Genomic DNA, 15,124 nt, shown 5'->3' on the forward strand with positions numbered 1-15,124 from the left:
CCTATTTCTATACCAAGATATTTATAATGATTGTCAATAGTTACTCTTGGTAGTTCAGCTAATTCACCATTTATTTGACTATTAATATTAGTCATTATCTCCATCTTTTCTATATTAATTTTTAATCCTATTGCATTAAATATTTCTTTAGTTAATTTGTGGGCTTTTTCCATTTCATCGAGATTATTAATTATTATCTTTAAATCATTCATATATAATATGTGGTTTAACTGGAATTGTTTTTCTTCTCCATTTATTTTAATATTTGATTTGTTAATTTGTTTATCTAATTGATTAGATAATATGTCAATAGATAATACAAATAAAAGTGGAGATAAACTGTCATTTGTATTATTCCTCTTTCTACATTAATCATACCCACACTTTATTGATTATAATATAAATTAAGATGTGTATTATTTAATATATATAATATACTATTAATTACTACAAGTGGGATATTAAAATAAATTAAACAATGTTTAATCAATTGATGATTAATGCTATCATATGCTTTGGATATGTCATAATATGTTTCTACTAACTTCAATTTAGCCTTTAATAATAATTGTTGGATTATAGTGTTATATAATAATCCTTCTTTTGATGCATATGTATATTTCTTACATCCAATTTGATTTAATGATAGTTGTTTTTCAATTGGATTTAGCATCAATTGATTTTCTATTTTCATTTTTAATATTGATGTATATACTTTTAACAAACAATTTAAGCACGTTATTGGTCTGTAATTCTGTGGGTCTAATTTATCTCATTTCTTATATACTAATATTGTTCTTCCTTGAATAAAGTGAAGAAGTATTTCATTAGGATTGTTTAACCATTCATTAAATAATTTTAATAAATATTTCATTGGTTATTCTAAATATTTAATCCAAAATCCTTGTATTTTATCATTTTCAATTTACTTTCAAATTATTAATGAATTTAATAGCACAGTCTAGTTCATTGGGAGTGATTATTGACATTCTATTATTAATTATATTTTCAATTAATATTTCATATAAATTAATATTTAGATAATCTATAATAGTATTCGTTTCATAGATTCCTTTCCAGAAATTAATAGTGGAGATATTATCTGGATATTCATCTTCTTTAGATTTATTTAAATGTTGCATTTTCCAATATTTCATCATTTTATAATTCCATCTTATTCTTTTCCAATTATTCTTTCTTGCTTCTATTTCTATTATTTTCATCTTTCAGAGGTATTTATAATAGTTTATTTGTTCATTTGTTTTTATTTTAATATGATATATATCATATTTCTTAATATGTAATATTCTTTTTAATTTCATATATTGTTTATTATTAAGTAAATCTCTCAATCTACATATTTTTGACTGTAATATTCTTTCTATACTTCTCTTTCCACTTCTTTCTTGTTTATTTTTATTAATAATGTTAATAGTGGAAGCTACAGATTTAATATAGTGATAATAATCAACTAATGTATTGATTAATATTTCATTTTTATTAATAATATTAATTATTTGATGTACTTTCTTCTTATTGTAATAATAATTAATAAATTGTACATCTTCTTGTTCTTTCATTTCTTCTTCTTTAAATATTTTCATTACTTCAAATTCTTCTATTTCTTCTTTCTTGTTCATTTTTGATATTATTTCTTTTAATTCTTTATCTTTCAATTGATGTTTTATTATTTCTTCCTCCATTATTCTATTGATTTCTCTTTTAATTTCATTCTTTATTTTAAATGTCTTCTTTAATATTTCTTTATATTCATTAATATCATTTACTTTAATTCCAAATTCTTGTATTAGTCTTTCTATTATTTCTTCTTTAAGTTGACATCTTAATTTTCTTTCAAATAATTTTAAAGCAAAACATTTATAAAGTGTTAAAATTTCTTCTTTTCTATCTGTTTGCTTCCCCCGTTTTTTTTGTTTGTCTAATTCTAATGTGGTGATATTCTTATGCTGAATATCCATTTCTTCAATGGATTTCTGCATTAACTTTCTTTTTTTTGGAAGATCATCTTCACTTGATGATATTTCATCAGCTACTACCACATTGGGGGTGAGATCATTCACAATTTGTGTTTCAGATGAGTCTGTTATATTGTCATTTATCTCATCTTTCTTTTTTTCTTCTTGTGTGTTTTCATTTTCTAATTTAGATAATTTATCATTCAGGAATAATAATTATTATGATAGATTGTTTAATTCATACATTTTCCTCTCAGATTCAGCATGAAATTCAAATACTTTTTTATCGCACTCGTGGTTTTTTTGTGCTTATCTCCTTCTCATGCTTCTTCTTTAATGTCATAATATCTTTTGTTAGTTTTTAATGGTTTATTCTTTTGCTTTTATTTCATTTTTCATTTCTTCTTTCTCTTTCATATCCTCCTCCACTTTCTTTTCTATTTCTTTTACTCTTTTTTTCTTTTTACTGTTTTCTTCTTCCTTTTCTACCAGCCTCTTCTTCTCTCCTTTAGTAAACCTCTTCTTCTCCTCAGCAAGCCTCTAAAAGAAAAGTTAGAAGAAAATTCAAAAGAAAGAAAAAGAGAAAAGAAAATTCAAAAGAAAGATTAAAAGAGTTTATTCATCAAAAAGAAAAGTTGATTGAAAAGTATTATTAAATTGTTTTTCATGAAAATCAATGATTTAAACAACACAAAACTGAAATTATTCAAATAATGATATTCTTCTTAAGTGTAGTTACTTTGGCTTTAGCAACTGAAGTCAATTTGATGATGCCACTTGATACAGTCAATTCCAATGGAGTTAATAATAAAGGACAACTTCAAAATGACTTAAATAAAATTAAATCAGGAGGAGTTGCTGGTGTTATGGCAGATGTTTGGTGGGGACTTGTAGAAACATCACCAAGAAATTACAATTGGAATGGATATAAAGAATTAGTTCAAATGGTTAAAAAAGCAGGATTAAAATTCCAAGCAGTTATGTCATTCCATAAATGTGGAGGAAATGTAGGAGATTCAGTAACAATTGAAATTCCCCAATGGGTAAGAAATGCAGGAGCAGCAAATGATGCGTTCTTTAAAGACAATGAAAATAATGTTAATAATGAATATATTTCATTTGCATATGATGATTCATCTATTTTTGAAGGAAGAACACCAATTGAAATTTATAAAGACTTTATGACATCATTTAAACAAAACTTCCAAAGTTATATTGATGATGGAACAATTAATGAAATTCAAGTTGGTATGGGACCATGTGGAGAAACTAGATATCCATCATATCCACTTTCAAGGTGGAGTTATTGTGGAGTAGGAGAGTTCCAATGTAATGATGGTAAGTCAAAAGAATTACTTAAAAAAGCAGCAACAGATAAAGGACATTCAGAATGGGGAAATGGATCACCATCAAATGCAGGAAATTATAATTCTAAACCACCCTCATCAACAGGATTCTTTGGAAATGGATTTGATAACTACCAAAGTGAATATGGACGATTCTTCCAAGAATGGTATTTTGACTTGTTATTAAGTCATACAGATAAAGTTCTTTCAGCAGCAAGAAATGTATTTGGAAATACACTTGCACTTGCAGGTAAAATATCAGGAGTTCATTGGTGGTATAATGACCAATCACATGCAGCTGAAATGACAGCTGGATATTACAACTCAAATGGAAATGATGCATACAAAACACTTTCTAATACATTCAAAAATAATAATGTTAGATTTGACTTTACCTGTCTTGAAATGAGTGGAACTGATGGAAATTGTGGGTCATCACCAGCTAATTTAGTTGATCAAGCATTTAATGCAGCAGGAACAGTTGGAATTGGCAAATGTGGAGAAAACGCACTTGAATTATGTGGATATGGAGGATGTAATACTAATGGATTTAATCAAATCATCAATAAATGTAAACAACATGGATTAACAGCATTCACATACTTGAGAATGACAAGAGGACTTCTTGATGATGGAAATGCATGGGGACAATTCACTAATTTTGTTAGTAGAATGAAATAATACAACTTAATTTAATAATGTTTAACTTTCATTTCATGTTTAACTTTCATTAATTACATTAAAAAACTTTAAATGAAATACTGAATTCAAATTAACATAATGAATTATGACATTAAGGTAATGAAATGTATTGAAACTATGAATTGATAAATCAATTGTGATGAATGAAATAATAAATATTGTAGTTGATTTATAAAACATAAGATTTTGTACAACATATTAATTTTATTCTTTCAAATTTATTCAAAACATTAACTTACACAATTTATGTATATTTCTTCTTTGATTTGAAGATAACAATGAATGATATTCATACAATAAACAAAAATATTTCTTAATAAATTAATCGTCTTAGAATTACAACATGTTCATTTTCAGTAAAAGACATTTTCACATTAACACACAGAGAAACAGAATAACTGTCTTGAATCAAAAATACATTTTTCTTACTAATAAACATTTTCTTTGATTCGGTTGAAAGTAACCAATTAAACGACAATGAAACATTAAAGAAAATAATTGCTCAAACACATTAATACCATATTCTCAACATCACTTAGGAAAATAGATTTTGTAGAACAGAAAATAAAAAGCATAAGACTCATTTATTTCTAAAAATAAAGTTTCAATCAAATTCAATCTACAAAAAATGTTTGAATTATTAGGTATGTTATTGATACAAAATATTCCTTATTATATTAATAGTATATAGTCTGTGAAATGAATAATTATATGAAATAGGATAAACAATTCTTCATTTAGTAGACGATGGTTTAAAAGAAAAGTGAATAATTGTTTCAAAAAACTATAATTTCTTTCATTGCTGTAAAATACACACTAAAACAAAACTTCCAATTATAATGTGTTGATAAATAATAAGATATTTAATTATATGGTGTTGAAGTACTAATCCCATTTTCAAAAGTTACTATAAACAACGGAATAAAATACAAAGAAAATATAAAACAAAAACTTAGTTACTTCTTTGCTATCAAAGCAAAACACCTTGGTGAGATGGAAGAATCAAATACTCTTTGACAACTCACTTGTTTACAATATTGTTGGAGATAAAGAACTCTATCAACAACAATTGATGATTCTAATACTGGTGCAATTAATGCACCAAGGATAATAAATGCTGCTCGTTCAACTAAGATTCCATTTATTGTTAGTTGATTAAAGATACTTTGTACATTCATGTTTGGTTCTTTTGTGTTTAAATATTCTTGAATGAACGTCATCAATCTCTCATTATAAGTTTTGTCTCTATAAGTAAATGAAGTTCGTTTCTGAATATTCCTTAAAGCACTTTCAAAATATTCATGAAAACTACCATTCTTTGTTTTACCAGTTGGATGGTCTTCTTGTGACCCAAGAGTTTTATACATAATAAATTCAAATACTGCTTTGAACGATTGTTGTTTCATCATTTTAATAAAGTCATCTTTACTCATTTTCATTGGATCAGCAAATGTTGATATTTCAGAATGTGCTAAATGGAAATGAATGGATTGTTTGACAAATTCACTCATAGGAAAACCATATTGTTTTTCATTGACATATGTTTGTTTCTTTTCAAGTGGATTTGTTTTCCAATTGTCTATCTCTTCTGTTAATTTATGATAACAACAACCAACAGCACAAATCATTTTAATTTGAGGGATATTAATTGAAAGTCTTAATAATGTTGGAGTGAGATTACCACAAGCATGTAAACAAGTCATAAGAAATTCTTGTGATGAAGTTAATTTTTGAACAATTTCCATGAATGCTTCTGATGTAATATCACTTGATAAATATTCACTAGCGACTTTGACGTCTTTCTTTGGTTCAATCTTTTCTATTTTAGCAACCTTTTGATTTCTATCTTTCATTGCTTTAACATATTCTTCTTTTCCTTCAATACCAATACATTCAATTCCCTTCTTTTGAAGCTCTTCCATCAAATAACCTTTTCCACTTCCTATATCAATAACACATCCTTTCCAATATTGATTAATTAATGAACTTAATTCTTTACACTCATATCCCTTCTTTTCATTCATCAATATCCATTGTTCTTTCTTTCCTTCAATATTTCCTTTAGGATATAATAGTTTACATTTATCAATAAATTGTTGTAAACTTAATGGTACTTCAATATAATATTTTTTTGGAATAATAGCTTTAATTTCGGGGTGAATTAATGCAAAGATATTTAATAAAATAATATCACTTTGTTCAGGGTATTGCTTTCCCATTGTTTTAATCAAATCAAAATATTGATTCCTCCATTCTTCATTTATTCTTTCATAAATTCCATTAATTAATACTCTTGTAGGTTTTTCAGTATTTAAATATTGACTTTCATTGTTATAATTATTTACACTAAAACAAACTTCATTTTGATTTAAGAAAGTAATCATTTCATTTTCATATTGTTGATAAGTTTCAAATGAAGAAGGTAATATTTCATGTTGTGTAGATAATAATTGCATGATATAAGTTCAAATCAGAAATATGAGTTTTTAAAAAAGACTTTTAAAAAGAAGAAATAAATAAAAAAAAAAACAAATAAACAAACAAATAAGAAAGTAGAATACAATAAACTATTTTACTTAACAATCACTTCTAATAATTATAATTCTATTACATGTGGTTATGTTCTAATATCATTTTAGTAATATTCCACGTTCTTGTTTTTGTTCTATAATTTAAATTAATTCTAAATGGACATTCAGTCTTTTTTGACCTTCTTTTCTTTATTCCTTTTGTCTGACAACAAATCTCTTCAGTAGGAGATCCTGAACAACTACGATACTTTCCACTGCATTGACACACAAGAACTACTTTCTTCTTAGTTCCATCTTTCATTGTTTTATTATTACCACTACCTTTACGTAAAACTACTCCACATCCTTCAGCCCATTCAGTAAGGAATTTTATTGCTTCTTCATATGACTGAAATTCTTTCTTTCCTTCATATTTTGTATATCGTTTAACGTCTAAATCCTTTGGAACAGTAAGTTCACTTTGGTTATAATTACCTGGAACACTTTGTGGTCGACTTCCATGCAATATTTCATTCTGGTTTGGAAGGGCAATTGGAGAAAACATTGATCGGTGTACTGGCTGAAGTACAACCTCTCCTGTTGCTGAAAATGGACGAGGATGTCCCAAAGTACTAATTGGTTTAGTTGAGAATGACGTAGTATTAATAGGAGAAAATAATGTTCTTTCAATCATTGGAGATATAGAAGTACGTTGTGTAGTATAAAGTTTAGAAGGCAATGATGGTTGAAGGGAAGTTTCGTTTAAATTAGGAGTATCTTGTCTCTCTATTTTTATTTCTGACATTTCCTGATCTTGAAAAGGTAATGGATGTTGTTGTGAAGATGTATTTGTTATATGACTGATTTCACTGGAATAATTATAAGTTTGATTAACAACTGGAAGTTGTATAGAACCAAGTCCAGAAGAAATACGACATGACATAGTTTCTTCATTAGGAAGTTGTATTTGTGTGTTTTGACTTATAGATAATTGGTGTGGACTATCCATTGTAATAGGTCTAAAATGACATGTTTGAGGTTGAACAACATCATTAAGATTTGGTTCTAACATTGATTCGTATTGATGTTCTGAACTTATTGGAGAGAATTGAGTATATCTAATTGGTTGTTTATTGAATTGGGTTTTTCTTTGATTAAATAGAGAATAATGTTGGTTTGTGGTATCAATAAGCGGAAACATCAATTATAAAAGGTTGTTTCATTTTTGTTTTTCTCTCTTTTTATTTTCTAATAAGTTAAAAAGAAATGAAGTAATTTTTACTATATTTGTATTATATTTTTTATGTCTCTAAAAATAGAAAAATAATAATAAAATTCTTTGTTATTTATTTTTTGCAGCTTCCTTAGTTTCAAATGAAGAATGAACGTAAAATAACGATAGTTTAAAATAATATTTTTTATTATAAATTTACTATAAACTATGAATATATTAATGATGTTTCACACTATTTCTTCTTCTGTAGGAAGTTTTATCTCACTGTCATCTTTTGAAAGCGAAGTATCTTCAGTAATACAAATTTCTTTATCTAATTCTTCATCTATTTGATCAATATCTTCACTATTAAAAAATTCTTCTTCTATTTCTTGTGCTTTAGAAATATTATATCTTTGTTCATTATCTAACCAACACCCATCTGTAAAAATAAATCCATCTCTCTTTTCATCAGTGATGATCATGATTGCAGTAAGTGCAACAAATTGAATATTTTCTTTTCTCTCACAAACTAAATAATATGATTCATCATCTCTCTTTTCTCCTAACTCAACATACCCAACACATTTTCCATTCTCTAAGACATTTAATTTTCCATATTTGTCTTGTCTAATTACAATTGAATCTGATTCATCTCCCCAAACAATTGAATTTTCATATAATCCTAAATACCATTTACCATGTACTAATTTTGCTGTAGAGTCATACGTTCCTATTAATCTAATGATTGGTTCACAATTTTCATTTCTTTGAACACTAATAACACTTCTTCGTTGTTTTTTACAATGAAGTATAACCCTAAAAAATGGAGTTCCTGGAATAATATCTTTATTTGGTATTTCATTTAATAAACAGAGATAAAAGTAATCTTTACCAAAGAGTTGACTAGTTAATGTTATTTCTTTAGAAAGACTCATTTTACTAAATAATAAAGGTGTATTAATACAAAAATAATTTTGGTTTTTAATACAAATAAGACCAACTTGACCAAAAGGTTCTTCATCTTTTTTTGGGTATATTCCTTTTTCTTCTTGCAAATAAGCATATAAAATTCCATTCTTTAATTGCCATCTTGTACATCCTTTTTCTTTTTCTGTAATAGTAAGTTTGAATGGATAAGTTCGTTCATATGTTAGTCGCATATTTTTACCTATACATGGAACTCCAAGTATTGAACTAACAGAAATACAACATGTTTGAGAAAGTACATCTGGTTCAATCATTTCAAAGAGTGTTTGATTTTGTTTATTATTATTTGGAACAAGAAGTATTTTATTTCTTAATAATCCAGGTACACAAGACATATATTGATATGTACTTTCATCAGACCCAATTCTATAAGAGAAAGTCCAATCACTAATCATCTAATTTATGATAGAAATTACTGATAATTTTAAGTTTTAATTTTACTGTCATCTTCTATTCTTTTCATTTATTTAATTAGATATAAAAAAGAAGTTAATTGACAAATAAGAAACACAAAACCTTCTATTAGTTAAATAAAATTCCTTTAATTTAGAAAGTACATAATTATTTTTATTTTAAGTAAATTTAATACCATCAGAATTACCAAAAATATTGATAAGTAGAGGATTATATTAATTGTTTCATCAATAACTGCATATTGTTCATTTCTTTTATTTTCTTCTTTTGTTTCTTCTTCATGTTCAAGAAAATGTTTTATTTTCTCTTTTTCTGCTTCTTGTCTTTTTTTTAAAATTGTTAAAACATCATCTTCTTGAGTAATTTCTTCTTCTTTTTCTTTTGTGTCTTTTACAATTTCATCTTCTAATTTTGTAAGTAATTCCTCCTTACTTTCACTATTTATTTCATTTTGAGTTATTACATTACTTTCTTCTTTCATAATCTCTTGATTTTGATTATTATTATTTTCTTTTTCGGTGATTATTTCATTATCTTTTTCTACATTTTCTAATTTATGTTCAATCTTATCAGAGTCTGACAATTTGGATAGTACTTCTTTAGAAGTAGTACTCGTTTTTGATTGATATTCAACACTTTCAGTTGAATTCTTTTTACCACTTTCATTTTCTAGCATAAATACTTTCTTTAATTCTTGGTGATTTGCACCACAAATAGGACAAGTGTAATATTGTGATTTTATAGCAAATTCTTTTTTTATATCTGAACAAGTTTCTAACCCACCAACAGCACCTGCTGCAGGGGTTAACATAAATGCTCGAATTGCTTCAAGCATTGAAGAGATACTCCAAACAGGAGTCCATGTTTCTGGATGAAATGAAGTAATAGAAAGACATATTTTTGTGTTAATAGCAAATCTACCATTTGGAGTAAAGAAATATACTTCAGGTGGATTTTTTGGATAGTCATAAGGGAAAACAAATTTACCATGATATATTCCTTCAGCAAAGTCTGTTTCACTTTGTCCTTTGAAACTAAAATGACATTCATGCACAGATGATTCAATCAAATAAATAGTCATGTCTGGTGGTGGTGATTTTAAGAAAGCAGCATATTCTCTTTGAAGTCGTTTAACACTATTCAAATTACTGGTTTGTTGCATTGTTATTATTTTTATGTTTTTTTTTCTAATTTGTTAGTTTAACATTTTTTTTATAAATTTCCTTTTTTTTTTTGTTTTAAAAAATAAAATTGTTAAAGAACTAATTAAAATTGTGTTATTTTTTTATTACAAAAGAATGTGGGTTATTCTTGTTTTATTAGTGGCAATTCTCTCTATTATTATTTTATTGTTAATGTTTCAATTTATTGATCCATTGAAAACAAAATGGTATGTAACATTCTTTGTTTTTCTTGGTTGGGGAATGTCATTTGCTATTCCTATTTTATTACCAATTGATATTTCATCAGTTTGATTTATTTCATTTAAATTATTATTAATTAATATTCATTCATCTAATGTAGTCTTTATTTGATAAATGCGTGGAACAACAAAATAAAGTTTGTGATGAGCCATTTACATATGTTGATAAAAAAACTTTAGTTGTATTATGGAATTTATTATATTGGGGAACAACCATATTATGTTGGACAGCCATTCCATTTTTACAATCATATTGTTCAGCAGGAGATTTTCATGTATTAGAACGAATAAAAACATCATTACGTGAAAATATAATATTTTATTTGGTTGTAGGATTTGTTTGTGGAGTATTTTTGATATTATTCTTAATTTGGAATGAAAATGGAGATTGGTTAGGTATTGCTATTGCAGCAGCAAATGCATGGGGATTAATTATGGTTATTGGAATGATGGGGTATGGTATTGTAGCTGTTCCAGCTCGATTAATTAAGAACATATCATCAAAACATTATTTAAATTCATTATATTCTGAAATTAATGATCTTACAGAAGAACATGAAGAAGAGGAAGGAATATTATCAGAACTTATTACTCTTGTTAAGAAAGCAGATGAAATTATTCCAATTACTGACCCAATGAGGAAATGTGTTCTTATAATTATAAATGAAATTGACCCAAAACGTTATGAAGCAACAGAACCATCAAGAGACTTTGTTAAGTCATATGAAAATCTTAGTGAATTACATGCAAATATTCAATTTCAACAATTAAAAGTTAAACAAATATTTTACACATTACATAGTAATGTAGATCAAGTATTAAAATATGAAAGTATTAATAATAAAAAAGCTCCTTTATTTCAAAGAATTTATTTCAATGTAATCAAAAAAATAGTTTCAGTCATTGCATTAATTTTATTTATTATTTATTCTTTAACAGTCTTTTCAAGTGAATTATTACTTCCATTCAATCTCCCTATATTATCTCCTCTTTATTACATTATTCAATCAATTGAATCATCTGCATTTCTTTTACTTATTGTAATTACTGTTTTTGTTATTTATATTGCTTGGTGTGTTTATCAAACATTAATATCAATGAAATTATTTGATTATTATCAATTATTTAATAATCGTTTATCTGATCCTGGGTCAATGCTTTTTTCTGCAGCATATTTATGTCGTTTATGTGCACCTTTAGCATTAAATATTCTTCATATGATCAAATTTGATGGCGTTCATTTCAATGGGACACAAACTGCTTTTCAATCAGTAATGTCTTCAATGGAAGATATTCCATTCTTTGGTCAAAATAGTTTCAATGATTTCTTCCCTGTTTGTATTGTTATTGTTTCTGCATTCAGTTTGTTGAATCATTTTATTCCAATTCCTTTGATTTTCAATTCAATTTTGAAATTTTTTGGAGTTAGAGACCATAATAAACTAACTACTGCACAAAAAATAAAAAGAGGAAAATACATTTCTCAAATATTCTACACTCGATATGCTGATTATATGTTTACTTTAAATGCAAGTACTCATTTATTAAAACAAAAAGATGATTAATAATTTATTATATCTTTCATTTTATGGTTTAATGATATTTTTATTTTATTTTTTATTTCTTATCTTATCTTATTGTTTTGATTTGTATTTCATCAACTGTTTCTATATGAGACATTATAAAATACTTGTTAATAGTAACTCTCTTATTTTCATTACAATCGAATGAAATTTGTGTGTCTTTTTTTGTTTTACAGTTATTTTAATTGTATTATTCTGAATAAATCAAAAATTAACTTTTTAGTCTATAACATACTTGGTTATTCCATCTTTCTATTCACATTTCATTTACTTGTTAATTGAATATTCAAATTAATTGTTTGACAATGTTCAATTTTATTTATTTTGTATGGTGTTTAATTAAATTAGATTTGAAGTGATATTTATCATTATTAATTACACTTTTAATCATTTATTAGAATCATAAACGTTTGTTTCATTCATTCACTTATGAAATATAAATTAATGTCTTCATTGAATGAAGATTTTCAAAATTCTTGTTAACTTGAATAGTAATTACATAGTAACTTTGTTGTATTAAATTGTATATCAGTTAACATTATAAATTTTAATGAATATGACATATTACATAGTCTATTTTGGCTAGTATCAAAATACAAAACTAAGTATGTTCAACAAAAAAACAATGACAATAAATTACAACAACAGTTTGTATGTGTTTATGAGTTATTAGATGATGAGTAAATGTTTTTGTTTATCAGTTATGAAACTCAAAACATAGTGAATTAATTCAACAAATCAATACAATTCAAGTGAAAATAACAAAAAACGAATAAATAAATAAGTTATAGATATAAAACAAATACAAAGAAATACTGAATGAAAATGATTCAATAAATCTGATTGAGTAATAAAAGAAAAAAAGAACTAAAAAATCGAAATAAGAAAAATACATGATTCAAAGTAGCACTACAATTAATTCTAAAAAAGTTAGTTTTGAAGAGTTAAGTGAGAGTGAAAAAAGAATTATAATGATTAAATCAATCACAGAATTCACTGATAACGATGAAGCAATGTCAAGAACAAGAAAATTAGTTGATTATATTAGAACTACAAAACCAACAGAAATCCTTGTCATTCTACAACAACATGAAAAAATAGTTAGTATGGGAGAAACAATTAGTAAACAACTTGAACTAATTGATTTGTATTTGAAAGGAATTGGTAAAGAGTCAAGTTATACTCTCATGACATATCAAGAGAAACAAACAGAAAAAATAATTTGTCAAGGAAAGTCATTTGATAATTTTATTGAAATAATAAAACAAAGCATTCAAGTTTATCCAGAACAAAGGTTCTTTAGTTACATTTTTCCAACTATTCAATTTACACTAACAAAAATACCCCCTAAATGTGATTTAGTATTGCAATACTCCTATCATTATGAAATTAACGATCAAATGAAAAACACTATCATTAACAATCTCAATCAAAAACCATATTTTATTTTCCAATGCATTTCTCCTACTAAACACTATGATGATCCATTTGTAATGCTAAATTATAATGATTTAGCCATACTTCAAAATGGACTAATTCCCTCATCATACACACTAGGAAATTATATGGAGGAAGTTACAAACCTCGAAGGAGTTCTTATCACTCCAATATTTGAGGAATATGAGAAGATGAGAATATTTGCAAGTAGAACAAAACAATACAAAGTTACACCATGTCAAGTTACAATGAAGAACATTATCAGTGATAAAGGAAAAAGAATTGCTATCAAAGGAAATCTGAAGGTTGATAACAATGACATTCCTATTATAATCAAACAATACAAAAAAAGTGAATATTTTTATAATGAAAGTTATTTGGATTATCTTGACTCCATTGGACTATTAGTCAAAGCATCAGAACAATACAATAAATATGTTGACATGTATAATAATCAACTTAAAGACGAGAAGGTACATCGAATGAAACGAGTGAAGTGTGAAGGAAGTCAGATGTTTGTTGTAACAAATCAAATGATTCAAGGAGACATATTCCTACTTAAAGAAGTGAAAGCTTTCATTGATAAAAAAGAAAAAATGATAATTGAAATCTATCATGAAGAAGCAGAAACACAATTGATTCAAGCAATCAATGAGGAAGGAAGTGGAATTAGAGATACGTCAGGAATAAAAAATATGGATGTTTCTGGAGGTATTTTAAGTATAGAAGCATTCAACCATTTTCTGTGGTGTCAAACCACAGAAAGTATTAGTGATTTGATGATTATGAAAAATGTATTTGTTATACTAACAAATAATGAATATACGATAATTAAAGCAGAAGTTATTCATAGTAAACCAAGTAAATATTATTTCATTCAATATTCTGATGAGTTTGATACAGTAAAAAACATTTTTATTGCAAACCACAATTGTCAAACAATATGCACTATGTTTAAAAGGTGTGAAGATGAAAATAGAGATATTGACTACGAGACTAATGATAAGTACATTACTCAATTTATTCTTTGAGATAGTTTTAATGTTTTATCATTTGTCTTTTTAAAAGAACATCAGACGATGAACCAAATGATTAGCACTCCAAATAACATCAATTCTTCTTTATAATTAAAACAATAAACCAAATAAGAACCTCTTTTGTTTATGACCAATTTTATTATGTGAAAATGAATGAATCAGTATGAAATTATTCGTCTCTTATGAGTTAGTTTTAATGAATAATTATTATATACCTTCATCATTAAATAGGATAGTATCAAATTCATATCGAACTACTAACTCATTGTACATCTTCATTTAATCCTCATTCTTCAAAAGAAAAGTTATTCATTCATTCAATCAATTCTTTTTCCTTGTTTATTAACATAGCATCATTGATTGAATTATTTATTGAATTAGTTCCAACTCATTTTGTTAAATATTAAAATGATTATGATTTACAAATCCATATGTCTGGCATTAGACTATTTTAATAAGACTTATTGAAGCATAAAAGAACAGTAATTTAATA

At 25.9% G+C, this 15,124-nt stretch overlaps 8 protein-coding genes across 8 annotated transcripts in view, besides 1 other annotated feature; 3 read left to right on the top strand and 5 right to left on the bottom strand.

The window, feature by feature from the left end:
• Positions 1–2,512: part of a repeat region that runs on past the window's edge.
• Positions 2,513–2,689: 177 nt separating this feature from the next.
• On the top strand, positions 2,690–4,003 carry EHI_049700 (beta-amylase, putative; the record flags this gene model as incomplete). Its single annotated transcript, XM_001913395.1, has 1 exon — positions 2,690–4,003. One exon carries the CDS (start codon positions 2,690–2,692, stop codon positions 4,001–4,003), a length of 1,314 nt encoding a protein of 437 aa, XP_001913430.1.
• A 977-nt stretch (positions 4,004–4,980) lies between these two features.
• EHI_049710 (uncharacterized protein) lies at positions 4,981–6,480 on the bottom strand (the record flags this gene model as incomplete). The annotated part of the gene is made up of 1 exon (XM_652049.2): positions 4,981–6,480. One exon carries the CDS (start codon positions 6,478–6,480, stop codon positions 4,981–4,983), a length of 1,500 nt encoding a protein of 499 aa, XP_657141.2.
• Positions 6,481–6,584: 104 nt separating this feature from the next.
• On the bottom strand, positions 6,585–7,735 carry EHI_049720 (uncharacterized protein; the record flags this gene model as incomplete). The annotated part of the gene is made up of 1 exon (XM_652048.2): positions 6,585–7,735. One exon carries the CDS (start codon positions 7,733–7,735, stop codon positions 6,632–6,634), a length of 1,104 nt encoding a protein of 367 aa, XP_657140.1. The 3' UTR covers positions 6,585–6,631.
• Positions 7,736–7,995: 260 nt separating this feature from the next.
• On the bottom strand, positions 7,996–9,132 carry EHI_049730 (uncharacterized protein; the record flags this gene model as incomplete). The annotated part of the gene is made up of 1 exon (XM_652047.2): positions 7,996–9,132. The coding sequence occupies one exon, from the start codon at positions 9,130–9,132 to the stop codon at positions 7,996–7,998; it is 1,137 nt and encodes a 378-aa protein (XP_657139.2).
• A 146-nt stretch (positions 9,133–9,278) lies between these two features.
• On the bottom strand, positions 9,279–10,313 carry EHI_049740 (ubiquitin-conjugating enzyme family protein; the record flags this gene model as incomplete). Its single annotated transcript, XM_652073.1, has 1 exon — positions 9,279–10,313. The coding sequence occupies one exon, from the start codon at positions 10,311–10,313 to the stop codon at positions 9,279–9,281; it is 1,035 nt and encodes a 344-aa protein (XP_657165.1).
• Positions 10,314–10,449: 136 nt separating this feature from the next.
• Positions 10,450–12,139, top strand: EHI_049750 (uncharacterized protein; the record flags this gene model as incomplete). Its single annotated transcript, XM_652045.2, has 2 exons — positions 10,450–10,620; positions 10,676–12,139. The coding sequence occupies 2 exons, from the start codon at positions 10,450–10,452 to the stop codon at positions 12,137–12,139; spliced, it is 1,635 nt and encodes a 544-aa protein (XP_657137.1).
• Positions 12,140–13,128: 989 nt separating this feature from the next.
• On the top strand, positions 13,129–14,625 carry EHI_049760 (uncharacterized protein; the record flags this gene model as incomplete). The annotated part of the gene is made up of 1 exon (XM_644569.2): positions 13,129–14,625. The coding sequence occupies one exon, from the start codon at positions 13,129–13,131 to the stop codon at positions 14,623–14,625; it is 1,497 nt and encodes a 498-aa protein (XP_649661.2).
• A 467-nt stretch (positions 14,626–15,092) lies between these two features.
• EHI_049770 (mitotic chromosome and X-chromosome-associated protein, putative) overlaps positions 15,093–15,124 on the bottom strand; it is a gene marked incomplete at both ends in the record, with an annotated part of 3,456 nt that continues 3,424 nt past the window's right edge. Inside the window, one exon of the mRNA XM_652093.2 lies at positions 15,093–15,124. This exon is cut by the window's right edge and continues 3,424 nt beyond it. Within this exon, the coding sequence (XP_657185.2) occupies positions 15,093–15,124 (32 nt within the window).

This window comes from Entamoeba histolytica, genomic scaffold (assembly GCF_000208925.1).
Source record: "Entamoeba histolytica HM-1:IMSS scf_1104750517061 genomic scaffold, whole genome shotgun sequence".
Classification (NCBI taxonomy): Eukaryota; Evosea; order Mastigamoebida; family Endamoebidae; genus Entamoeba; species Entamoeba histolytica.